At 38.0% G+C, this 26,815-nt stretch overlaps 1 protein-coding gene across 1 annotated transcript in view; it reads right to left on the bottom strand.

Moving 5' to 3' along the window:
* LOC131161619 (DNA repair RAD52-like protein 1, mitochondrial) overlaps positions 1-26,223 on the bottom strand; it is a 44,259-nt gene extending 18,036 nt beyond the window's left edge. The window contains exons 1-3 of the mRNA XM_058117498.1: positions 25,805-26,223; positions 23,596-23,633; positions 23,386-23,480 (exon numbers count right to left, since the gene is read on the bottom strand). Of these exons, the coding sequence (XP_057973481.1) occupies positions 23,386-23,480; positions 23,596-23,633; positions 25,805-26,130 (459 nt within the window). The 5' untranslated portion in view covers positions 26,131-26,223. The remainder of the gene's footprint in view (positions 1-23,385; positions 23,481-23,595; positions 23,634-25,804) is intronic.
* Positions 26,224-26,815: the final 592 nt, after the last annotated feature.

Here is a 26,815-nt window from a genome sequence, read left to right as displayed (position 1 = left end):
ACCAAACTCTAAGAGCTTGTTTCAGACCATAAATAGAGCAACCAAGCTTACACACATATGAAGTCGAAGAGGGAAACAAGCCCAGGGGTGGCTTCATATAAATACACTCTTTAAGATCCCCATGAAGAAAAGCATTCTTGACAACCATTTGATGCAGTGGCCAATTACTGGAAGCAGCAATAGCCAGAATCGTACGAACATTAGTCATCTTAGCCATAAGAGCAAAGCTCTCTTCATAATTGACACCATATTCTTGATTATTCCCAAGTGCAACAAGGCGAACTTTGTAACGATCCAGACTTCCATCAAATCGGACCTTGACTGAGTAAACCCAATTACAACCCAGAGGAACAATGGTGGGAGGACAAGGCTCAATGTCCCAAGTGTGACTAGCCTCTAGAGCGGCAATTTCTTCCTACATAGCTTGTCGCCAACAATCATGGTTGGCAACACGTGAGTAGGATGTGGGAATATCTAAATTGGACAATAAAGCAGTAAGAACTGAAACAAAATTGCCAAAACTGGAAAAGGGAAACCCATACCTATCCGAGGGTACAGACACTCAAGGAGAGCGACGTACCAAAAGCTCTAGAGGTGCTACAAATGATTGAAACTGGAGCGGGGTAGGATCAGATATTAGATGAGCCATCGGAAGAGACTGTGGGCGGAAGCATCGTGTATACACAATACCTGGTTTAAAACGAGAACTGACTTGATGAGGATCCGAGAACTGCTCCTCAAAGGAGGGGAGAAACACAATAGAAGAGGAACGTACAGGGGACACAGGAAAGAAATGTTGATTTTCAAATAAAGTAACATTCCTAGAAATGTGTGTACGATGTAATACAGGATCATAGCAAACAAATTCCTTTTGACACACATTATATCCCAAGAATGCACATCGAACATATTGAGCAAATAATTTATGTCGCTCATTAGGAGGTAAATGAACAAAACATACACAACTAAAGGTACGGAGGTTATCGTAACTAGGTTGCTTAGTAAATAGGGAGACTACATGAGGAGGACTTGAGAAGGTAAACGATTAATCAAGTAGCAATTTTCAAAGCCTCAATCCAAAACAATGATGGAACAAAGGATTCCATCAAGAGAGTACGTACCACATCTAAGAGATGACGATTTTTGCGTTCGGCTACTCCATTCTGTTGAGTAGCGGGACATGAACGTTGATGGATAATACCTTTAGAAGCCAAAAATGCCTGAAACTCGGTAGACAAATATTCACCACCGGAATCTGTGCGTAATGTCTTAATAGAAGTAGAAAATTGATTGTTAGTGAAAGTACGAAAAACCTCAGATTTAGAGTGAAGAAAGTAGACCCAAGTAAATCAGCCATGATCATCAATAAAAGTCACATAGTATTTAATTTTTTCATGTGAACTAACCGGGGAAGGTCCCCAAACATCACTATGGATAAGATCAAAGCACTAAGAAGCTTTACTAGCATGTAAAGGGAAGGGAAGAGTTTTGCTTTTACCAAGTTTCCAACAAGCACACTCGAGATAAAGAAAAACGTTTTTTATTACCAAGTAAACCGGAGTTCAATACATGAGATAAGATATGAGTATTGGGATGGCCTAACCGATGATGCCACACCATACTATGGAGAAAGTGCTGGAACAGACAAAAGTAGTGGAAACAAGTGCCCCACTTTAGGTCCTTTCACGATCGACTCCCCCATTACCTAGTCCTACACAACACAACCATCGCCAAAAAAATTAACAGCACAATTGTTATCAACTAATTGACCAACAGAAATAAGATTCGTGGAAAGCTGAGGAGCAAGAAACACATCAGTGAACGTAGAAGATGCATCTTCGACGGCAGCTATTGGCAAAAGAACTACCATTGGCAATCTGAATAGCAGATTGACCATCATAGGGCCGAACATGACACAGAGTAGTGGGATTATTCGTCATGTGATTAGAAGCACCCATGTCCACATACAAGAGTCTAGTAGAATTGTTAGCTTGGAGCCCTATTGCTGATAATGCTGAAATTAGCATCTGTTGCACCATTTCGGGTGTGCAGTAATTCGCTATAGGAGGTGTAGGAACAAAGGAGTCACCTGAAGAAGAGATAGAGGCTGCAAAAGTTGTTGTGGGGGGTACAATAACAGAAGCCTGAAATGCCTGGGCCTGACGATTATGCGGGCAGATAAGACAACCTTTGATAATGTGACCCTTCTTCTTGCAATAAGATCAGTATTTCTTGGAACAATTAGCAGCGATATGCCCAAATTCTTTGCAACAAAAACACTGCAAGGTGCTAGAATGTGCAGGCGATCCCCGTCGTTGAGCAGCATAAACCACAGGGACGGACCCTGAACTACCGTGAGATTGTGTCAAAGTAACTTGAGTACTAAGCCATTGTTCTTCACGAAGTAACTCACCAAAACAAACATCAATAGAAGGAACAAGAGAGTGATTCAGCAGAGAAGAGCGAACAAATTCATACTCGGGGCAGAGTTTCATAAGAATCTAATCACGACGACTAGGCTCATGAAGACGTTGAATAATGCGAATAGAGGCAACAGGAACATCCACGGTAACCAGATCAGAATATTCGTTCCAAAGAGTTAGAAACGCCGAATAATAGTCTTGGATGGAGCGATTGTCATGTTGAAACATGGCAATTGCATGCTCTAACTGAAAACAACGAGCACCGTTATCTTGATGATATATTGTTTTTAAATAAGTCCACATGGATTGAGCGGTGCAATAAGGTCGCAAGTTGGGGACAATATGTGGCTCAACCGAGCCAAGACATAATCCGAGCATTAAGCACAGCCCATGAAGGACAAGCCGCTGAATCCTTGGCATCAAGCACAGCCCAAGAAGGACAAGTTGTGGAATCCTTGGATTTATCAGGATTGGGTGCACAATCTGTGCCATCAATATGACCCCAAAGATCTTTTCCCTTCAGGAAAAGTTCAAATTGAAAAGCCCATGTAGAATAATTGTTGCCCGTAAACTTAGCACACACAAGTGCGAAGTCCATGCTAAAGAAAGGAGAAAATCGAGAAGCCCAAAAAAAACAAACTGTGCCAAAAGAAAAATACTACCAGAAAATCGAGAGCCCAAAACTAAATCAACATAGGTACAAAAAAAAAAGATCAACCTGCCAGCACTAAAAAAGAAATCTTGAACCAAGAAACATGTTGTGCTAAGAATCACAAGGACAGAGAAGCACCAGAAACAACAACAGAAAGAACCAAGAACAGCCTGCCTGCACTAAAAAATAAATCTTGAACCAAGAAACATGCTGTGCCGAGAATCACAAGGTCAGAGAAGCAACAGGAAACAGCAACAGAAAGCTGTTCCGATCGACCTGCTTGCACTAAAATAAATTGCAAACCAAGAAACCTGCTGTGCCTAGAATCACAAGGACAAAGAAGCACCGGAATAGCAACAGAAAGCTGTTCCGACAGCCACTTTGTCACAGAAATACTGAAAAAATAGAGAACCAAAAAATTCCAGAAGAGGATAGACCCATGACAGCCACAGAAGCGAGAGACACCTCCAAAACAAAACAAAGAAGACAAAAAAAAAATCAAGAGAAAAAAAATTAGGAGTCGGCAAGCTCTGATACCATGTCAAAGTATTGTGTAAATGGCCAAATGGTTTGGCCTTGAGTTCTGTATATTATATATAGACTTTACAAGAATGTTATACATGGAAAGTAAATAAGTTCCAACATGATTCTAACCCTATACACGTAAACTATAATCTGTCAAGCCCTATGTAAACTATAATCTGTCAAAATATATGCTAACTGTACAAAATAATGAATGGAAAAATAAGGAAATAATTGTGGGCTGAAATAAGGAAAGAAATCTTTAGCTATTTGCTGTTCCATTGACATAGTACATACTACATAAATTTAAAAAATAATATTAATATTATGATAAATCAATTGGGTTTTATGCCTGGGAGATCTACCACAAAAGCTATTTATCTTTTAAGAAGATTAATGGAAAAGTTTAGGGAAAAGAAGAGGGACTTGCATATGATATTTATTGACCTTGAGAAAGCATATGATAGGATACCTAGGGAAGTTCTATGGTGGGTTTTAGAAAAAAAGGGTGTATGTTGTAGGTATACCGATGTCATTAAGGATATGTACGATGGAGTAATAACTAGTGTAAGGACTATAAATGGAGAAACTAGAGAATTTCCAATTACCATAGGAATACATCAAGGATCTGCTTTGAGTCCTTATCTTTTTGCTTTAGTGATGGACCAATTGACTAGGAGTATTCAAAAGAAGGTTTCATGGTGTATGTTGTTTACAGATGATATTGTATTAATTGACGAAACTAGGGACGGAGTAGAGGCTGAGTTAAAATTATGAAGAGAAACTTTGGAATCTAGAGGCTTTAGGATAAGTAGAAATAAAACAAAATATATGAAATGTAATTTTAGTAATGATAGGAGGAATATTGGAGACAAAGTTAAACTTGATGATGAAGAAATAAATAGCACTTGTAGATTTCAATACCTTGGGTCCATTATGCAAGCTGAAGGAGAAATTGAAGATGATGTAATGCATAGAATTAAAGCAGGTTGGGTAAAATAGAGAAGTGCTTCAAGTGTGTTATGTGATCTTAGAACACCCTTAAAATTGAAAGGGAAGTTTTATAGGACAGCTATAAGACCGGCTATGCTATATGGATTGGAATGTTGGGCGACGAAAAAACATAATATCCAAAAAATAAAAGTTACCGAGATAAGAATGCTTAGATGGATGAGTGGTATAACATTGAAAGATAAATTAAGGAATGAACATATTCATGGTAAGTTAGGTGTAGCTCCTATAGAAAATAAGATAAGGGAGGGACAACTCAAATGGTATGAACACTTGCAATGTAGGCCACATAGTGCACCTGTGAGGAAGAGTGACTTAGTTACTGTAGAGGGCAGTGGAAGAGGTAAGGGTACACATAAAATAACTTTGGAAGAGATAGTGAGTAAGGATTTAATATCCTTGAATCTATCAAAAGAAATGGTCCATGATCGCATAAATTGGTGAAAAATTATTCATATAGCCGCCCCACTTAGTGGGACTAAGGCTTGGTTTTGTTGTTGTTGTTGTTGTATATCATTATTAATATTTAAAATATTATAATATATTTTAATATAAATGATAAATCATCGTTATTAATATTTTTATTATATATAATAATGTTACAACATATAAAAATTAATAAGACAATATTAAATGTTAAATATTATGATATACTTGTGATATGATTATTGATTTATTATATTATTATTTTCAATCTTAAAAATAAATAAAATCAAATTAAATATTTATTATCATCAATTATAATATATAATAAAAATTTTAATAATGATATAGTATAGAAATATATATAATACTATTGTATATTACATATAAGCAAGCACATAAATATAATAATGTAATATTATATATAATATAATAAGATATATACTACATAAATATAAAAAATAAATATAATATGATATAATATAATATAATATAAATATAGTACATAAATCTAAAAAATGATATTAATATTACAACAACAACAACAAGTCTTAAGTCCTACTAGGTGGGATTGGCTACATGAATTATTTTCCACCAATTCACTCGATCAAAAACGTTTTCCACTATTAGATTAAGTACTGTTAAATCCTTCCTCACTACCTCATTCCAAGTTATTTTACACCCACCCCTACTCCTTTCCATGCTAGAAACAATAACAAACTCACTCCTCCTCATAGGTGCTCTACTAGGCCTACGTTTCAAATACCCAAACCATCTAAGTTGCCCCTCCCTTATCTCATTTTTCAGTTGGTGTTATGCATAAATTATTATGTATATACTTATTTCTTACTTCATCTTTTAATATTAAACCACTCATCCACCTTAATATTCACATCTCAACAACTTTTATCCTTTGTACATGTTTCTTAGTTGCCTAAAAATTCTTAACCATAAAGCATAGCTATAGCTATCTTATAAAACTTCTTTTTTAATTTTAAGGGTATTCTACTATCACACAACACACCTAACACACTTCTCCATTTTACTCAACCTATTTTAATTCTATGTACTATATCTTCAATTTCCCTCTCAACTTGCATAATAGATCCAAGATATCTAAATCTATCAGTGCTATTAATCTCTTGATTATCAAGTTTAATCTTCTCTTTATTTCTACTCCTTACATTACTGAAATTACATTTTTATTCCTACTTATCCCAAACCCTTTAGACTCTAATGTGGCGCTCCAAAGTTCTAGCTTAGATTCCACTCTGCTCCTACAATCATCAATGAACACGATATCATCTACAAACAACATACGCCAAGGATCTCATTTTGGATATTTTTAGTTAGTTCATCAATTACTTAAGTAAAAAGATTAGGACTCAAAGTAGAACCGTGATGTACACCTACTGCAATTGGAAAATCTCTAAATTCTCCTCCTACAATCCTAATGCTAGTCACTATTCCATCATATATATCCTTAATGACCTCTGTGTATCTACTGCACACTCCCTTCCTTTCTAAGATCCACCAAAGAACTTCCCTAGGTACTATATCATAGGCCTTCTCTAAACTAATAAAAACCATATGCAAATCTCTTTTTTTTCCCTAAACTTTTCCATTAAACTTCTTAAAAGATAAATAGCTGATGTTGTTGATCTTCCAGGCATAAAACCAAATTGATTTTCCGAAATATTCATTTCTAATCTCATTCCATGTTCAATTACTCTTTCCCATAATTTCATTATATGACTCATAATCTTAATTTCACAACAGTTATTACAGATTTGAATATCGCCTTGTTTTTGTACGAAGATACTAAAATTTTTTTCCTCCATTCTTCTAGCATTTTCTTATTTTTTATAATAGTGTTGAATAGATTTGTTAACCAAATAATTCCTTTGTCCCCTAAACATTTCCAAACTTCAATTGGTATTTTATCTAGTCCTATAGATTTCCCACTTTTACACTTTCTTAATGCCATCTTAACCTCAAGGACTCTAATTTTGCGAGTAAATATCCTATTTTTAGTCTTCTCCTCATTTGTCACTTTCAAGTTCAATCTTTCATTTTGGTTTTCATTAAACAACTTATCAAAGTGTCTCAATTAGGGGTGAGCAAACGGTCGGTTCGGCCAAATTCGGGTAATTAACCGAATTAACCAAAAATTTTGGTTAAATAATGCCGTTAACCGAACCGACCGAATTTCTGAATCCCACCAAACCGAACCCGACCAAATTGCCAATTCGGGTAATTCGGTTAACTGATTTTAACCGAATTTAATTTTAATTTTGTTAAGCTTAACTTAATCTCAAAATTTTAATTTTGTTAAGTTGAACTTAATCTCAAAATTTTGGTAAGCATGGGCCTCCTAGGATCTGTTAGCATTTATTTGAATTGACTCAAATAGAGGCCCATTGAATTCCTTGCCCACCAAAAGCAGAGTGCTTAGCCCAAGCGCATTGCTGGTCCGTTGGACTCAAAGAATGAGCCCAATGGCCCAATAGAAATTTACTTCAACCGAGCACTGAGTCAGCTACTGAGTCAGAAGCTGGTGCCCACCAAGGAACCCAACCAGCTCCGGCAAGGCTACTGCCTACCACAACCTCCAGTACTTCATGGAGGACAACTGGAAGCGTCGAGCGCGTGTGGGTGATCAGGATCCTGCTGTGGCTCGCCATCTGCGACTCTGCGCCGCCCTCTTCACCTAGAAGTTCATCCAGTACAAGCACCGGGCGGTGTTCGACGTCATGGGCAACAACGTCACCACTGCCAAGGGCGCCGCCGAGACTCTCAAGTTCAACATGGCCCTCATCCTCCTCAGTCCTCCCCGTCTACCGGAACACCATCACTTTCCGCCGCAGCCGCACCAAGCTCAACGTCGTCATCCCCTTCATCGTCGTCCCCTTCATAATTTATACTTAAGATTTAATTAATTAATAAATCTAGTTAATCGGTTAACCAAATTATTTTTTGCTGTTAACCAAACCAAAACCGATTAACCGAAATTATTATAAATCCCAACCGAACCAACCGAATCGCATTTTTTACCCGAACCGAACCGTCCAATTTTGGCCGGTTAATTCGGTTTTCACCGAATTATGCTCACCCCTAGTCTCAACCACTTCTCTTTTATGTCTTCTTCTTTAATTAAGACATTATCATTCTCGTCCTTCATGCATTTTACATCACCTAAATATTTGCATTTTCTTTCTCTAGCTCTAGCAAGTTTATAAATGTTTTTTTCTCCTTCTTTTGTATCTAGTTTAGTATATAAAGTATCATAAGCTCTATATTTAGCTTCACTAATAGTCTTTTTTGTATTTTTTCTTGCTTCTTTATATTTTTCAAGATTTTCTATATTTCAACAATTTTGTCAAATTTTATACCAATTTCTTTATTACCCGAGTATCTTCCTTTGGATTCGCCTAAAACTTCTCTTGCTATCCATACCAGTATTTTAAAAGGCGAAGGCGTAAGGCAAGGCATTTTACCCTCCTTAAGGCAAGGGGTAAGCCTCAAGGCGTTGAGGCGTAAGCATTTTGGGAATGTATTTTTTAAAATAATTAATAAATAAAATCAATTTATATATAGTAACAAAATGAGAAAAATTTTAGAATAAAGGAGAAAAAAATAAAAATATAATTTTTAAATATTATATAAGCCAATTTTAGATAACAAACACAAATAATACATATTCAAAAATAAGCTTGAGCCACATGACCAAAAGAACAGAAAAAGCCAAATTAAAGCATCATCCACTAATTTCTAAGAATATAAAACTAAATGAACAAAGTTCAGAGGCAGATCAAATTGGATGCATCCACAACTCATCGGAGAGAGACTAGAAGCTTGGAGGAATCGTCGGACAAGGAGAAGGAGCTGGAGGAAAGCTACGGAAGTTTAGTTGACTCGTCGGAGAAGACTAGAGGCTTCGTCGAGAGGAATCGTTGATAGAGGAGAAGACTGGAGGCTTCGAAGAGAGAGCAGAGGCTATCATCGAGGAGAAGACTCGCTGGAGGCTTCGTTGAGGCTTTGCCAAGGCTTCGTTTAAAGAGCAAAAGAGAAGAAGCTTTGTGGGAGAGAGGGAGGAAAGGGTTTTAGATGCATTTGGGTTCTCTCTTTTTTAATTTATGTTTTACAACAAGAAGCCCAAAAGGCGTACGCATTGACATTTGAAGCGTAAAAATGCAACCCTTTACATCTGAGGCGTACGCCTTCTTTCCTGAGGCGTACGCCTTTTTGGAATTATGCATTTCCTTTAGATGCATTTGGGTTCTCTCTTTTTTAATTTATGTTTTACAACAAGAAGCCCAAAAGGCGTACGCATTGACATTTGAAGCGTAAAAATGCAACCCTTTACATCTGAGGCGTACGCCTTCTTTCCTGAGGCGTACGCCTTTTTGGAATTATGCATTTCGACTTGCGCCTTAGGGCGTTTTAGGCCCAAATTGCCTCAAGGCGCACCTCAATAACACCTTTTAAAACACTGATCCTTACGATAATTTGCCATTTTATTCCAAACAGTATTTGCATCAACCTTATCCCCCACATTTTATCTTTGAATTTTACTATATTATATCCCTTCAAGTTCCACCAGTTCTCTTGTATTGATTTATGCTACTCCTTCTCTTCCAATTTTTAATATGTATATCTAATACTAAGACTCTATGCTAAATAGCCAAACTTTCACCTGGAATAACTTCACAATCCTTACAAGATAGATGACCCCCGTTTTTAGTAAGGAAGAAATCTATTTGGCTTTTATTATGCCCATTCTTGAATGTTATTAAGTGTTCTTCTCTTTTTATAAAGCAAGTATTCAATATAATCAATCATAAGACATGAAAAAATCAAAGATTGTATTATTGGCCTCATTAGTATCTCCATATCCATGACCTCCATGTATCCTCCTATATCTTATATTAACCTTTCCATAGTGACCATTCAAATCAGCTTCTATGAATGTCTTTTCAGCCATTGGTATCTCTTATACAATACTATCCATATCTTCCCAAAATTGTCTTTTAAGATTTTCTGCTAAGACTTTTTGGGGAGCATATGTACTAATGACCTTCACTATCTCCTTGTCTAAAGCTATCCTGATTTTAATGATCTTATCCCCTATTCTTTTAACACCTACTACATTATCTTAGATCTTCGTCTACAATAATACACATCTCATTTTTATGTTTCTCTTTACTAGTGTACTACAGTTTAAATCTGGATTTTTCAATTTCTATAGCTTTCTCTCCTACCCATTTCATCTCTTTAAGACAAATTAAGTTAATTTTCCTTCTACACATTATTTCCACTATTTCCATACCTTTTCACTTAGGAGTCCCTATATTCCAAGTCGCTAATCTAATCTTATTTTCTTGTGCTAACCTATTAACCCTTTCCCTTTTATACTAACTCAATCTATTCCCTTAACCGAAGTGAATTTGGTAAGATTTCATGATAATAAAATTTGACAAAGTTTCACGCTAGATATCAGTTACCTAACACAACTCTACTCCTGTATCCTCTGCCACGGGAAATTTGATGCTAATGAAATCAATCAAAGAATAATTAAGCAACAAGGGATTGCAAGAATTCTTCGATCTAAATTCAAGATTCAAATTCAAGAATATTGAAGAAACTAGATTCCTCAACCCATAAAATCTTTGTTGCTTCTATTAATCTCTCAATCCATTGCATGCCACATTTGAATATGAATCCTATGAAACAAATTCGAATGAACTTGAATCCAAACAATGGCAGATGAATAAAAGAATATTGTATATGCAACAGTATAACCTGAAGAATCTAAAAAAGACCCATGTCTCAGAATCTAAGAGAATCTTTACAGTAGGCTGATCTTTCCTATTGCTACCATTAGCCATAAGCACCCCACCTAGGGGTCCGCGAAGACAAATAAAGAGATCAAGAAGATGCTAAAACTCATATCAAATTTCAGGATTTGGAACTCCTGACAGGATAATAGAACCGACATGGGAAAGAAATTCAAGAAAAGCAAACACAACAACATGAAAAACGAAAGCTCCAAAAGCTGGAGGATCGCAAAACGGCAGCAACAAACCAAGACCAATTGAGAAAACAGAAAGATTCTTCAAGAAGGAAAAACCGAATTTTTGCTATAAATTTCAAAATATTGAACATGTTTCTCAATCTAACTGCTGGCAGAGTTATCCATCCTCCAAAAAGGCTAAATTTTTTTTCCCTTCCAAGATCCTGCAAAACAGGTCCAAATATCACCAAGCAAAATTAAAATACCATGAAAATTTTCCAATTTCTCGTGTCTGTACTTTTCTTGCAATTCTTGAAGTATTAGAAGAACGTAGGAAAATCTTTTAAATGTTCTTTGCTGGTGTATGAGCGCATTGGCTGCTGGAAAATTGAGATGATGTATTGTAATGAAGCACACGGTTGTGTACTCTATCTGCACAGAAGCACTGTCGGCAGTTGGCCAAACCAGCCATTGGAAAACTAGACACCGGCACTACCATTGGAACGCATAGAGAGAGAGAGAGAGAGGAGACCCAAAACCTGACACCGGCACTAATAGTTTTGAAAAAATCAAATAGAAAAATAAGGGAGAGAAAGGGAAGGGACGAGAGGGGAAGAAGAAGAAGCAAGTTCAAGTCAACAAAAAATATAAAAAACTAGTACACATGAACTATTCTAAACTATAATAGCCAAAAAACAATTCAAGAGATAAAAAAAAAAATATATCAGATTAACCATGTTAATATTGTAACATCATTAAATATAATATATAATAATATTTTCAATATGAAATATTTTAACCATTATTATTAATATTTATGTTATATATAATAATATTATAACACATAAAAAGTGATATTGCAGGCGATGTGGCTCATATTCCGAGTGGAACGCATGCACTGAGAAAGCTATGTGAAGCGAGGAGCAAAAGCAAGAGAAAAGGCTGCATGAAGAGGGATAACTGTCGTCAGTTTCAGGCAAAATGCAGAGACTAGTTCTCGGCTTCAAACTGTCGACGGGTTGGCCTAAACCGTCGACAGTTTTAGTCGGCGCACGCCACGTAATTCAAATCGGGAGACCAGTTGATTGGGGAGATCAGAGATTTTTCCTCCGATGATCGCTACAGGGATGGTTTAGATAGGATCTAAGGTTCTTGAATGCTTTGGATAATCAATGTTTTGTAACCCTAATGTAAGTTGGACATTATTGATAATGAAAATCAGAGTTGCTGCTCTCATGGACATAGGAAAATTGTCGAACCATGTAAGTCTTGTGTCTTTTGATTGTTACTTTCGTTCTTCTCATTACTAAGTGTTTGCTTCTTTAGTATTGTTCATCATTAAGTGATTGCACTGGTTGTTTGTTTGATTCGTGAGTGTGTGAAAGGGCTTCTGCTGCGCATCCGCAAACAACAAGTGGTATCAGAGCCAAGTTCACAATGGCTGGGATTTCTTCTGCGAGGTTCAAGATTGATAAGTTCGATGGAACAAGGAACTTTGGGCTTTGGCAAAGGGGGGTGAAGGACTTGCTAGTGCAACAAGGGATGGTGAAGGGTTTATACGGAAAGAAGCCGGAAGGAATGGACGACACAAGTTAGAAGGAGCTAGAAGCAAAGGTTGTGTCCACTATCAGGTTATGTATGGCCAATGACGTGTTGTATCACGTCATGGATGAGGAATCGCCGACAGTAGTTTGGCTGAAATTGGAGCGCCAGTACATGTCCAAGTTATTGACGAACAAGTTGTATCTTAAGCAAAAACTATATTGGCTTAAGTTGGCAGAGGGTTCAAACTTGACATGGCACATCAACACATTTAATCGGATCATTAGTGATCTGGGGCGAGTTGATGTGAAGTTCAAGGAAGAGAACAACGCGTTGATGCTGCTGAATTCCCTACCTACGGCGCCTACATACAAAAATCTGGTTACAACGCTGACTTAAGGAAAAGAAATCCTAGAGTTGGAGGACATCACGAGTACATTGCTGGGATTCCATAAGAGGAAGAAGGCTAGCGATGAGAGTTTACATGGTGAAGGACTCGTGGCGAAGGGCAATTAGGATCGTGGGAGAGGCAAGTCCTTGAGCGATTCAAGTGGTAATAAAACTCAATTGCAGTCCAAGAGAAGGAAGGACGTTCGCTATTTCAAGTGCGGAAAACTAGGGCACATAAAATCGGAATGTCCGGAGTGGGAGAAAGGAAAAGCAAAAACTCAAGAGGGTTCATCAAAATCTGCTAATGTAGTAGAAGAAGGGGACTCGGGGAGTAGAAATTGTGAGATGTTTTCTGTTTCATTAGGTTCAAAATGCCTCACGAATTCTTGGATCCTAGACTCGGGATGTTCTTTTCACATGACGCCCAACAAAGCCTGGTTCACCTCTTACAGAATGGTGAGTTCTGATTCCGTTTTGATGGAAAACAGTGCAGTCTGCAAAGTTGTCAGAATGGGGGATATCAGGATCAAGATGTATGATAGTGTGATAAGGACGTTATGTGGGATAAGGCACGTATATGATCTACAAAAGAATGTAATTTTGTTGGGTACTTTGGATTGTAACGGGTATAGTTCCAAGTCTAAAGGCAGGACGATGATGGTTGTCACGGTCCGCCTTTTTCACACCGTTGTGAAGGGCCGTGCGGCGCTAGCTAAAGCACTCTTGCTTAACTAGCCAGCCTTTTGTTTACCAACATTCATCCACAAAACACTTTCATTAACATTCAATCAGATAGCAGCGGAAATAATAATCAATTCATGAAAGCCGTGGCAACCAAGCAGTAAATATTGAAGCAAACGTAATTCATTAACAAATCCTCCGTTGACATGTTGTACTTAGCGAGGGAGGCAAGTAGGCTAAGCACGTTGACAATTGCTAGTGAGTTTTACAATGATTGATGAACACTCACCCTCCCCTAAGGAGCTTTCTAGGCCATTCTCACTCTAGCACTAGGAAACATCAAAGTGACCGAGGAGTCATACTGCCTTATTTGGCTTACAATGAAATAAATACTAGAAAATAACCCTACACTAGTATTTACATGATGGAAACCCATCCCAAACACACGAGATAAGCGATCATAGGCAAGCATAATGCCCTGAACAAGCTTAGCCCGTGACATTCTCCCCCACTTATGCGGTCGACGTCCTCGTAGACTTTTGGCGATAGGTACACTTCAAATTTGTCCACGAATGGCTTCAAATCTTCCGCAGAAATCCAGCTGATTTCTTTATCATCAAGGCACTTCCACTTCACTAGGAACTTCTGCCGCTTCTTCCTTGAGGATAGGAACTTTCTGTCTGCAAGGATCTCTTCAACATCATGTCTGTCAAGTTGCACTGTCTTCAACTCTGCGCTGTTTGACTGACTTCTGCTCAGGTCGTTGGTGTTGGCGTTGAATGGCTTGAAGCAATTGACATGAAATTGCGGTCTTCTCTCATGATCTGCCCACTTCTTCATCTGCTTAGAAGCTTTCTCCAGATAGGCTTGGGCAAACTCTGCATTCTTTCTCCCTTCACTGGTGAAGATGTATGCCTTAGGACTCTTTCGTCTGTACGGCTCGCCCACTGTGTGAGGTAACAGCGGCAGCTGGCCTGTAACAAGCTCAAAAGGGCTCTTGTTGGTTATTGAGCGCCTTTGGGCGTTGTCACAGAATGGAGCCACATCAAGTAGTTGCACGCCATTCTTCTGGTTGTCATTGACACAATGGCGCAAGTACTCATCTAGTAGCTCTCTGAATCTCTTCATCTGTTCGTCTGTCTGTCGATGATAACTCGAAGAGATGTCAAGGTGTGACCTGAATATCCTGAAAAACTCTGTCAAGAAGTTGTCAGTGAACATTAAATCTTGGTCACAAATAATAACTTGGGGAAAACCCCAATTTCTCACAATGGTCACAAGGAACAATTGTGTCGTCCCCTCTGCCGAACAGTACTTTGGTGCGACCATGAAAGTGCCATACTTCTTCCGCTCCCCCTTGTCTTGTTGGCAAGTGAGACAAGTTTTGATATAATCAACCACATCATCCCGCGTGTGCGGCCAATAATACCTCCCCAGTAGTCCGATTATTGGAGTCATTCTCCGCGAATACCCCTCAATGAACTTCCTGCAGCATTTAGTAAGGCCAAGAAAGGAACGCAACTCCTTCACTGTTGTGGGGATCTTCCGTTCTTGAATCATCCTTACCTTCTCCATACCCTTCCGGATACGACCTTGTTCAACGACTTGACCAAGGAATTTGTTGCTCCGCCGAGCGAAAGAGAAATTCTCCTTCTTCAAATTCAGACTGTTTCCCTTCAGCCTGTCGAACACCTTCCATAGATGCTCTTCATGTTTCCCCTGAAACAACACCGATACTCCCAACGGTGTTTTGGAAGGGCGAACACATCCCACTTCCACTTCATCAAACTGTTTCCCCAACTCTACTATCTCAAGAGGCACAATCCAACATGGGCCTTTAGAAGGTGGTTTCACTCTTGATAACAACTCGATCTCTTGCTCCACAGTCCGTCGTGAAGGCAAATTTAGAGGCAGCTTATCCGGCAACACCTCCTTATACTCATCCAACACCGCTTGGATGGTCGTAGGCTCCAGCTCTTGGCCTACTTCTTTGTCTACCACCACTGTGGCTAGACGTGTCTGCTCACCCTTACCTAATCCTTCATTGAGTTGTATGGCTGAAAGGGACTTCCTTTCGTCTCCTTTTGTTGCAACGACTTGCACCATGCACGAGTGATCTCCCATCAGACACAGGGAACTAGCCGAAGGCATCAGCACTGCCCTCGTCCCCATTAGGAACTCCATTCCTAGAATGACTGGATAGTCATCCAATGGCACCACTGTGAAATTCGCATGACCTTCCCACTGTCCAAGCTTTATAGCCACTTGCTTGGCTACTCCCAGAGTAGGCTGGGCTACAGAGTTAACTGCTTTCACGCATCCTGTATCCTTCTCTAAGGATAAGTTGAGTCTTCCTGCTTCCAACTGCGAAACAAAATTATGAGTAGCTCCCGTATCCACCATAGCGCGAGTACTCTTCCCATTTATCCTCAAGTCCACAAACATTAACCCTTTTGCTCGTGTAACTTTCGGTGATTTTGTCTGCTTTTTCAATGCGTTCACCAACCGCACTGAACCCACCCTCGGGGCGTCATCCTCTTCCCCATCGTCTTCCACTGCCTGTTCTACAATGGAGGCCTGTAAGGCATTAAGTGATGCTTTGTGAGGGCACTCAAAAACTCTATGAGGACCTCGACACAAGAAACACTCAATTTTACTCTTCCCCTTTCCATTGGGTGTGTTGAACCCTTGAGACGACGAAGCTTCCTGTGAGGTTGATGATTTAGAGTCGGCTCCCCCACTCTTGGGTTTGCCATTCTTGAAAGACTTTCCACTGTTTCCCTCTCCGCCAAACCGTTTGGACGAAGCGGTCTCATCACCAGCGTAGTCTGTCAAGCGCTCTGCAGCCGCTTGTGCAGTTGACAAGTCTTGAACCCTTTGCCTATGAAGTTCAGTTCTTGCCCACGGTTTCATCCCCTCTAGAAAATAGAACAACTTGTCCTTCTCCGACATATCCCGAATATCCAACATTAAAGCAGAAAATTGTTTCACATATTCACTGATTGACCCCGTATGCTTGAGATCTCTCAGTTTTCTCCTTGCATTATACTCAACGTTCTCAGGAAAGAATTGGGCCTTGAGCTCTCTCCTCAAGTCTGCCCAACTATCAATCACACAGTTTCCATTTTCAATTTCTCTATACTTGGTACGCCACCACAGTTTGGCATCACCAACCAAGTACATGGTCGCAGTATCCACCTTTGCCTGTTCTGAGGCCATCCTCACAACGCGAAAGTACTGCTCCACATCAAACAAGAAGTTCTCTAACTCCTTGGCATCTCGGGCACCCCCATACGTCCTGGGTTCTGGCACCTTGGTTTTGCTAACTCCCGGAGTGTTGGAGTTCCCCATAGCAAGAACCATCACATTTACCTTTGCATCCAGATCTGCCATCCGGGCTTGCAAAGTTTCCACAGTGTGGCGAAAGTCCTCTGACATGTCGCCTATCAAACCTGCTTGATGTTTCTGTGATCCCCTCACTTCATCAACAAGTTCTTTCATCTGGGCCACCTCCGCGGCCATAGTGTTGGTTGACTCTTCAACCTGTGCTTCCAGCACGCTGATCCTCTCAGCATTGTTTGGTGCCATGGTCACTTACCAAAGCTTTCCAAACCCAACAACGAAGGTAATCGAATTCACGTAGCAACTCAACCTTGGGCTCTCACCAAGTGTCACCGACTTGGGCTTTGATACCAAATGTCACGGTCCGCCTTTTTCACACCGTTGTGAAGGGCCGTGCGGCGCTAGCTAAAGCACTCTTGCTTAACTAGCCAGCCTTTTGTTTACCAACATTCATCCACAAAGCACTTTCATTAACATTCAATCAGATAGCAGCGGAAATAATAATCAATTCATGAAAGCCGTGGCAACCAAGCAGTAAATATTGAAGCAAACGTAATTCATTAACAAATCCTCCGTTGACATGTTGTACTTAGCGAGGGAGGCAAGTAGGCTAAGCACGTTGACAATTGCTAGTGAGTTTTACAATGATTGATGAACACTCACCCTCCCCTAAGGAGCTTTCTAGGCCATTCTCACTCTAGCACTAGGAAACATCAAAGTGACCGAGGAGTCATACTGCCTTATTTGGCTTACAATGAAATAAATACTAGAAAATAACCCTACACTAGTATTTACATGATGGAAACCCATCCCAAACACACGAGATAAGCGGTCATAGGCAAGCATAATGCCCTGAACAAGCTTAGCCCGTGACAATGGTCTATGAAGGCGTCTTGATGGTGATGAAGGGACAAAAGATAGCAGGGAATCTCTATATACTGCAGGGCAACACAGTTGTAGGTGGAGCTACAGCTAAGAATTTTGAGTCAGATAATACCGTTTTGTATAATATAACCACACACAAAACAGTAGGTATTCTTAACTACATTATTATGGATGTTTGGGGACTGGTGAGGGCAGCATCACGGGTTGGACATGGGTACTTCGTGAGGTTATCACACTGGTGTTCAAAGAGTTTTGTGAGCAAGGCATGGTGTATGCAGGGCTTGCAAGGAACTTCTTGGCAAAGTCAACGAGTATGGTGGGTTATTTGGTTCATCCATCGCCAAAGGTATCACTAGATGGGAGAGTTGTAGGAGAGGATTGGACAGTTTATGCGATAAACTTATCTCGTTTGAGAGAGTTTGGAAGTCCAACCATGCATATTTCTAGTGAGGTGGGATCTAGACTTGGTGTTATTTCCGCACGGTACATCTTTCTGGGGTATAAGAAAGATGGGATCAAACTAGATGATCCAATGGCAAACAAGGTTGTGATCGGTGGAGAAATGGTTTTAGGTGTTAAACCCATGGGACAGCGTACTCAAGTAGATGAAGAGAAACGGGTGCCAGAAAGCTGCAGTAACAACAAGCATGTTGTGTAGGTGGAGTTGGAGACTTAGGACAGAAATGCAAGGAGTTCTACCTCAAGAGACTTGCAGTATCACAAAATAAATTGGAGCAGAAAGGAGATTGTGATGCAGGTGGAGTTACAGACTCAGGGTAGAGATGACGTTGGTCATAATGTAGGGAGTTTAGACTCAGGAGACCAGTAGGATCACAATGGGCTCAGAGGCACTATTACGCTACCGCCTAGGTATAAAGATCTGATGTCTCATACAACCATTACTACTAGAAAGGATCCTACTACCTTTCAAGAGACAGTGCACGGCCAAGAGAAGGGTAGGTGGACAAGTGTCATGGTAAAGGACATGGAGTTACTGTATAAGAATCAGACGTGAGGGTTGGTGGAGCTCCCAGAGGGGGAGAGGGAGATAGGATGAAAGTGGGCCATTATTCTATTGTTTTATGTGAGTGACATGCATATTGCTGGAAAGGTTCCGACCGAGGTAAATCAGTCGGGGACTCTGTTGAGAAAGGAAGTTGACATGAAAGTTTTGGGTGCTGCCAAAAGTATTCTTGGGTTGGAAATTCGCAAGGATAAAGCTACAGGGAGATTGGGATTATCTTAGGGTGGTTGTGTGGACAAAACTACATGGAGATTGTGATTATTCCGGGGTGATTTTGTGGATCAGATGTTGAAGAGGTTTAGCATGGTTAATGTTAAACCGGTCACCGGTACACCGTTAGCGAATCTAAGTAAACAGTCTACTGCTTAGTACTCAAGGACGAACAGTGATGTTTGGGACATGTCAAAGATTTCCTACGCCAATGCTGTGGGGGTGCTTTGGCAGAAAACAGAGTGATCTGTCAGTTGTGAGGCTCGTGAATGCAAACTTCACATGGGACTTGGAAGATAGGAGGCCTACAACGAGATGTGTTGGGGGAAGGCCTAATTGTTGGAAGTCCAGGGTATAGTCTCAAGTTACCCTAGTTACAACTGGATTGGAATACTTGGCACTGGCTGAGGCTGCCAAGGTAGCTTTTTGGTTTAGAGGATCGTTCAAGGAGCTAGGTGTTCAACTAGGTGGATTTCATGTTACCATGGACAAGTTCAAGCATTGCTTGGACTTGATCAATGTCCCTAGGTGCTAGACAGGAGATGAATACAATCTAACGTCTTGGGTGGAGCAGCGGTTATGCTTTCAGATTTCCTAAGTGGTGAATATTCGCCAAGGTGGAGGTTGTTAGGGATGTGGCTCATATTCTGAGTGGAACCCATATATCAGAAAAGTTACGTGAAGCGAGGAGCAAGAGCAAGAGAGAAGGCTGCAGAAAGAGGGATAACTGTCGACGGTTTTAGTCGACGCACGTCACGTAATTCAAATCGGGATGCCAGTTGATTGGGTAGATCGAAGATTTTTCCTCCGAGGATCGCTACAGGGATGGTTTAGATAGGATCCGATGCTTAGGATTCATATATAATCAATGTTTTGTAACTCTAATGTAAGCTGAACATTATTGATAACGAAAATCAAAGTTGCTACTCCCGTTGACGTAGGCAAATTGTTGAACCACATAAATCTTGTGTCTTTTGATTGTTGTTTTCGTTATTCTCATTACTAAGTGTTTGCTTCTTTAGTATTGTTCATCATTGAGTGATTGCACTGGTTGTTTTTTTGATTCGTGAGTGTGTGAAAGGGCTTTCGTTGCACATCCGCAAACAACAAAATAGTATTAAATTATAGAATACTATGATATAATTGTGGTTATTATTATGCATAACTTTAAAATAAAATAAAACATCATTAATAAAAATATATAATGATAAATTTTAATAACAATATAATACATAAAAAAAATAAAATACTATTGTGCAATAAAAAATAATATTATGGTGGTCCTTTTATTATATTATTATTTTATATTAAATAATAAATTATGTTATATTGTTATAATACATGAAATTTTTATTTACATTTAATAAATTACATATTATAAAATAACACTTATAAATTATACGATAAAATATAATATTAATAATATAGTTAAAAATAATAATAATAATAATAATAATAATAATAATAAACATGCAAAGTATAATCAAGTAAATAATTATCAAAATGAATTTTTTGTAAAAAAGTATTTATTATAGGTTAGTAAAATAATAGAATGTAAAAATTACATATTTATGATGTTATTATTCCAAATTAAATTAAATGAATAAGTTTTTTATGCTATAATGACATAATTGATAAATTAGACTCATTTCCGATTCCTATGTTCATATATACCAAACACTATAATACAAATTCAATTCTGATTCCTTATCGAACCAAACATATTCAATAACAACTGTGAACCAAACGTTACCTTAAATGAAACAAGAAACACAAGGCCAGCTCTTTTGAAAAGTCATTCAGGCTTGTCCCATGGTTAATCAAGCTAAAATTTTAAGCTTCTCTGGTATGTGCTAAACAAAAATTGTTTTAGCATGGGTAATGGGTAATATTGTTAGGAGCCAAACTTAAACAAAAAATGTTTTGCATGGATAATATTGTCAGGATTTGCCACATGATTTAAAAAATTAATGCCACTGACAATGGTATTAGGTCTTTATCCTTTTCAAGGAAGTCATTTGAATGACTTTCTATTTTTCTTCTAGAATAAGATTTCTAGAACTACAATGAAGATTGGAATGAAAATAAAAAACTATAAGGAATAAGGTACGTTTTCGTTTCTCACAAATGTTAATTACCAAACAGTTGAGTCCATGTCTCTCATCACCCGAGAGAAATCGATTAGCTAGCATAATCATTTTTGCACCTTTCAAAAAGTGCATGTGAATCCACTAACAAAAAATCATTTCCACGGGAAACTCATCAATGAAACAGGATTTCAAAACCTGCCTCCCATATATACATATCTAAATCCAAAGCAAACAATACCTAGAATCCAATGCTTGTAGTATACATAATATTATAGGACTTTCACAATGCAATGCTCCACATAATCGTATCAACTCCTACGTCACTACTTAAAACTTATGGGCATACCAACTAAGCCAAGTGTAACAGTCTCAGCCCAACTATGATGAAATATTGTCCTCTTTGGCCCACTAGCCTTGCGATTTCATCCTATAAAAGGCGCCTAATAATTGGATCCTGAACCATCATTATAATCCCAAGATCTTCCTAATACATGTCCGATGTCAGACCCACTCACCCATCCAATCTCTAACGCTCTAATCAAAGTGGCCCACATCCCTATGTGGGACTACACCTTTGTGTAGAATCCACCCAAATGACAGTACAGGCAACTCTGACGATCTCTACCCAACTCCGATGAGATATTGTTTACCTTTTTCCACTAGCCTTACAATTCTATCATATAAAAAGGTGTCTCACGTAGTTGACGCCTAAACAATCCTTACAAACTTCAGATCTCCCTAGTATACATCCAATGTTGGATCATGACACCAAGCTGATTAAACCAACCAACAACAACGGTGGCCCAATATAGGCACACGCATGCACAAAGTTAAAATTACACCCAACCCCAAACCCCATCCACACACATACACAAAAAAAGCGGGGAGATTCAAATACGTATCATTTATTACAATTTAATATATTGCAATTTGTGCAATACAAGTGTATATTTTGTTCAATAAAACAAATCAATTTCCATAGATCAAATTAACTAGCAACTAAAATATTATTTGACATACTTATGAAAATAGTATAAACAAAAAAAAAAAAAAAACAAAAAAACCAAAAAATCATTGGTAACAGATAATATAAAATCAAGCATAAGTTATATATGTACAAACAAGCTAGATAAAATCATATACCTTATGCGAAAAAATTTAGTCTTACACTCTTCAATAAATATTTATAGCATCCATGTTTTAGAAAGCCAATTGATAGATTAGGTACTCCATTTGTTCCCATCATGCATATCATATAACAAATTAATCAAATATTCATAATTGGCCAATAAATAAACAAACATCTCGTTTTATACCTACGCACGACTACAATGTAAAAGTAAGTATAAAGGAAATCAATCAAATTAAGTTCAATTCTCTCTCAAGGTTTTATTTTCATATCAAGGCAATTGCTTGCAAGTCATTTCAAATAACAAATTAATCAAATATTCATAATTGGCCAATACATAAACACGCATCTCGTTTTATACCTATGCACTATTACAATGTAAAAGTATAAAGGAAATCAACCAAATTAAGTTCAATTCTCTCTCAAGGATTTATTTTCATATCAAGGCAATTGCTTGCAAGTCATTTTTCTTCATTATGCTTCAGTAAACAATACAAAGGAATACGGACATGCAGTAGGGTTAAATACAATTTAGGGCAAAAGATATTGACCTCCCCCAAGGTTTGGCAAAAAGACACTGACCTCCCCTGAGGTTTCAAAATTTTCAGGTTCCTACCCTAAGGTTTCAAGAATTCCACAAACCTCTCTTGAGATTTTCTAAAAAAACATAAACCTCTTTTGTATTTTACAAAAAGGAAAAACTTTTAAGGTGTGTAAGTGTCCCAAAAATCAAATTTTTAAGAGGTTTGTGTCACTTCTAAAACCTCTGAGGAGATCAATGAAATTTTTGAAACCTTAGGGAACATCCCTATCTTTTTGCCAAACCTCAAGGGAGGTCACTATCTTTTGCCCTACAATTAATAGCAATAGCTAATTTACCTTGACTAGTTTTTCTAAACAAATTTAAAAGCATCATTATAATATCATCGACATTCAGTGAGTCATCTCAGAACCAAGGTAGTTTCCAAACCAAAAGAAGTATCGTGCCTTGAGAATACATGTGCATATATTTATGGACATACAATGAATCAAAGCAAGAAAATATTACCTCTGCATCAATCCCATAGAGTGTTACACGATAAACAACAGATACAGACTTGTTGTCAGCAGAATAAGTAATGCTTCGAACCTCACCAGACCATTCTATGACAAGTGGAAAACATATATATATTTATATTGAGAGATAAAGATTTGAAATGTCAATTAAATCCATAATTAGTATCAATCTAGATGGTAAGATGAAGGTTCTTCCACATACCTGGAGCATGTAAGTTCATAATCCTATTCACAATATGCCTGCAAAGATTATATGATGATGAGTAAATATAGAATCAGCCATTGCCTTCAATAATACCAAAAAATTAAGCTTAAATCTTACATTTCCTTGAACTAAGGCTAAACATAGACATTAACAAAACAAACTTTCTTGAGCTTAATACCACCCAAAACAACTAGAACTTGCAAAGGAGGGAGAGGGGAATCACTAAGGCTGAAGGAAAAAAATATTATGAAGGAGAATGTAATATAACCAAAACCTGTCCTGGAAGCAGGGATAGTCTCAAACCTTCCATATCATATCACCACTAAGATATACTTAAGATGGAACATTCATATCTTGATTTTTCTTGATTCTTAATTTCTGCAAGCCATTAATTTTAGGGATTTGATTGATGATTTTTAAGTATTCTAATAGCTAAAATTAAATCTTGGTGGGTTACTATTTATGTTAGGATTAATTTTAGGCTTACTTTTAGCCATAATTGTACCCTTATTTCAAGGGTTTTGAGGGCTAGAAATAACCTCTAAGGCTGCTGAATGTAGACTCTCAGCCTCCACGGCTAAGGGGTGTGGTTAATGACGATTCAGACGAGGATGTGGAGCAAATTTCCAAGAAAGATTCAAGGACCCAACAAATGAGTTGAAGATTGTTTGGAAGAATATTTGGGATGTACATACAAAGGAAAACGAAATTGAAAGAAAAATAAGACATGTCAAATATTCTAAATATCTTTCTGGTGTCCGAAAGATTGCAAACTCGGCCAACAAACTTGAGACAAGTTTTCTTCAAGTGAAGGGATCTAATGTAGGACGATATAAATAGACAATTAAAATCATACCTTGATTTTTATTGATTTTATTTAATTTTTGTAGACATTAATAATACAGATTTTGATTTTTTATGATTATTAGGTATTTTAAGCGTTTGAATAGCTAAAATTAAGTCTTGGATCTTGGGGAGTTTCTATGTATGTTAGGATTAATGATAGGCTTAATTATAGTTGTAAATAATTTGTTATTATAATTGCAGGCTTAGTTTTAGTTGTAACTATAATTGTAGGCTTAATTTTAGAGTTTAGAGGGCTGTAGATAGCCCAGTAAGCCCTTTCGCCATAGACACCATTTTTTATGAATAAAAAGTTCTATTTTCCTTCTATCTTTGTTTACAAGAAAACCCTAGATTTGATCAAAGCAGGGTTAACCACTCTAGAATTACTGCCTGAAAACATCCTATGTCAATGAAGTAGTGACACAACCTGGTAAAAGGTTCTAGTTCTAGGAGGTCCTATGTTCAAGTCTTCCTATATATGTTTTCCGCAGTTGAATTGCGTGCACTTTCTTTTGTTTGTGTTCATGCACCTGTTCTGTTTGTGTTTGTGCACTTGCTCAAGTTCATTTTGGTTGCTTCTCACACACAAGATAGGGTCATACACAAGAGGGAGAGTGATGCATAGCTTAACATACCTTGTTGGCCTACCACCTAAAGCAAGTCAAAATAGAAAAAGTCACATAGGGTTTAGGGGCAATCAAACTCAAACTTTAGACTTCACCACGTCAAGGTGACACTCCACCACTAAGTTACATCCCTCCCTGCCCCCAAACAGAGGGTGTGTACCAAATCAACATTATTGGGCCATTTTTTGGGTTGTGTAGAAACAAGATTCAAGACTACTGGTCTAGGTTAACAGCTAGTTCCATAGGTATCATTATTACCAAGTAGTTTAAGCTTTTACCTAAAGAGACAGCATACTGCATTGCATTGATAAGACCAGCAAACACGAGAAATTTTAAAATGTGACATAATTTAAGAAACAAGAACAGAAAATTTGTACATGCTTATTTGGTAGCCTATGGCAAAGAATCGGAAATGGTGCTGCAAATTGCACAATGCTGGTTGATTAAAGCTCATAGGGTTAAATCCAAAACAGCATGTCATATCAACAATAGCACTCAAGAGGATAAATATTCCACTACATATTAAAGGGAAGAGAATATAGGTCTACATTTGACACGTCATTGGTTGATAGGACGCCTTCGCCAAACTCATGAAACCAAAATATTTTAAAGACATTTCCCCCTGAAGGTTTTGATGAGTTGTCAAAAATGTTTCCATGAAAATTATTTCAAGGTAGTCCAACAATGTTTCGAAAGAGAAAGTCTCAGTGTTTTTGTTAGGAAATTACATTTACCAGGGAATGTATTTGACAGAGAATCCATCTTCAGTGCGGAGTCGGATGAGGGAATCGGGGACTTTCTTGTTGAGTTCTTTGAGGATTTCAGAGAGAGGGCGGGAGATTCCGGAGGTGGGAACGACGCCGTCTTCGGCAGCGGCAGCCTCAGTTTGATCTGGAACAACCGCTCTTTCTGCTCCCTCTTTCTCTCTCACATCGAAACTGAAGGAGGAAGAAGAAGAAGAAGAAGAAGAAGAGGCTTTAGCGTAGGATCGGTGAGAAGTCCTGGAGACGAGTTTCATGCAGGAGGAAGAACATTTCCTCATCAAACACGAAGAAGCCATTTTCCAGAAGCAAAAAAGCAAGCTACCTCTCTTCTTCTTCTTCTTCTTCTCTGTGTGTCGGAACTCGGAAGAACAGCAGTTACTAAATCCTAAAACCCCGATTTTTGGGGCTGGGTTTTGGACATTCTTTTTTTTTTTTCCCGGTACGGAGCTGGGGTGGAATCCTCCGTGTCACCGAATGCTACAACTGAAACGGGCCCCACGACTCAAGTGGGACCCACATTTTTTTTTTTTTGCCTTTTATGCCCTTGCTACGTGGCACATTCTAACATGAATTTTGAATTTTATATTTAAATTTATGTAAATTTAAATAAAATTTATTATATTTTATAAAAATTTGCATAAATCCAAATTTAGGGCTTAAAATTAAAATTTCCAAATAAAAGAAACTAATAATTGTATAAATTTTCTAACACGTCCTTTATTTTTTTTTCTCTATACAAATGTTGGTAAATTACAAGATAGGATACAAAATGTCACATCAGCTGTGATTTTTTCTTTGTGGTGAGAGTAGCAAGATGCTAAAAAAGAATTTTATATTTTAATAATTCTTTACACAATTAAATTTTATTTTAAAAACTATTTTTCATTGCTACACAGAACTTTAAGAGCTATTTAATTGTGAAAAAAAATAATTTCATTCCAAATTCTTCAAAAAAATTACTAAAAAATTGATAATTTGAGA

Source organism: Malania oleifera, chromosome 8, assembly GCF_029873635.1.
Source record: "Malania oleifera isolate guangnan ecotype guangnan chromosome 8, ASM2987363v1, whole genome shotgun sequence".
Lineage (NCBI taxonomy): Eukaryota > Viridiplantae > Streptophyta > Magnoliopsida > Santalales > Ximeniaceae > Malania > Malania oleifera.
The sequence above is the reverse complement of the archived record's forward strand: the minus strand, read 5'-3'. Positions and strand labels throughout refer to the sequence as shown.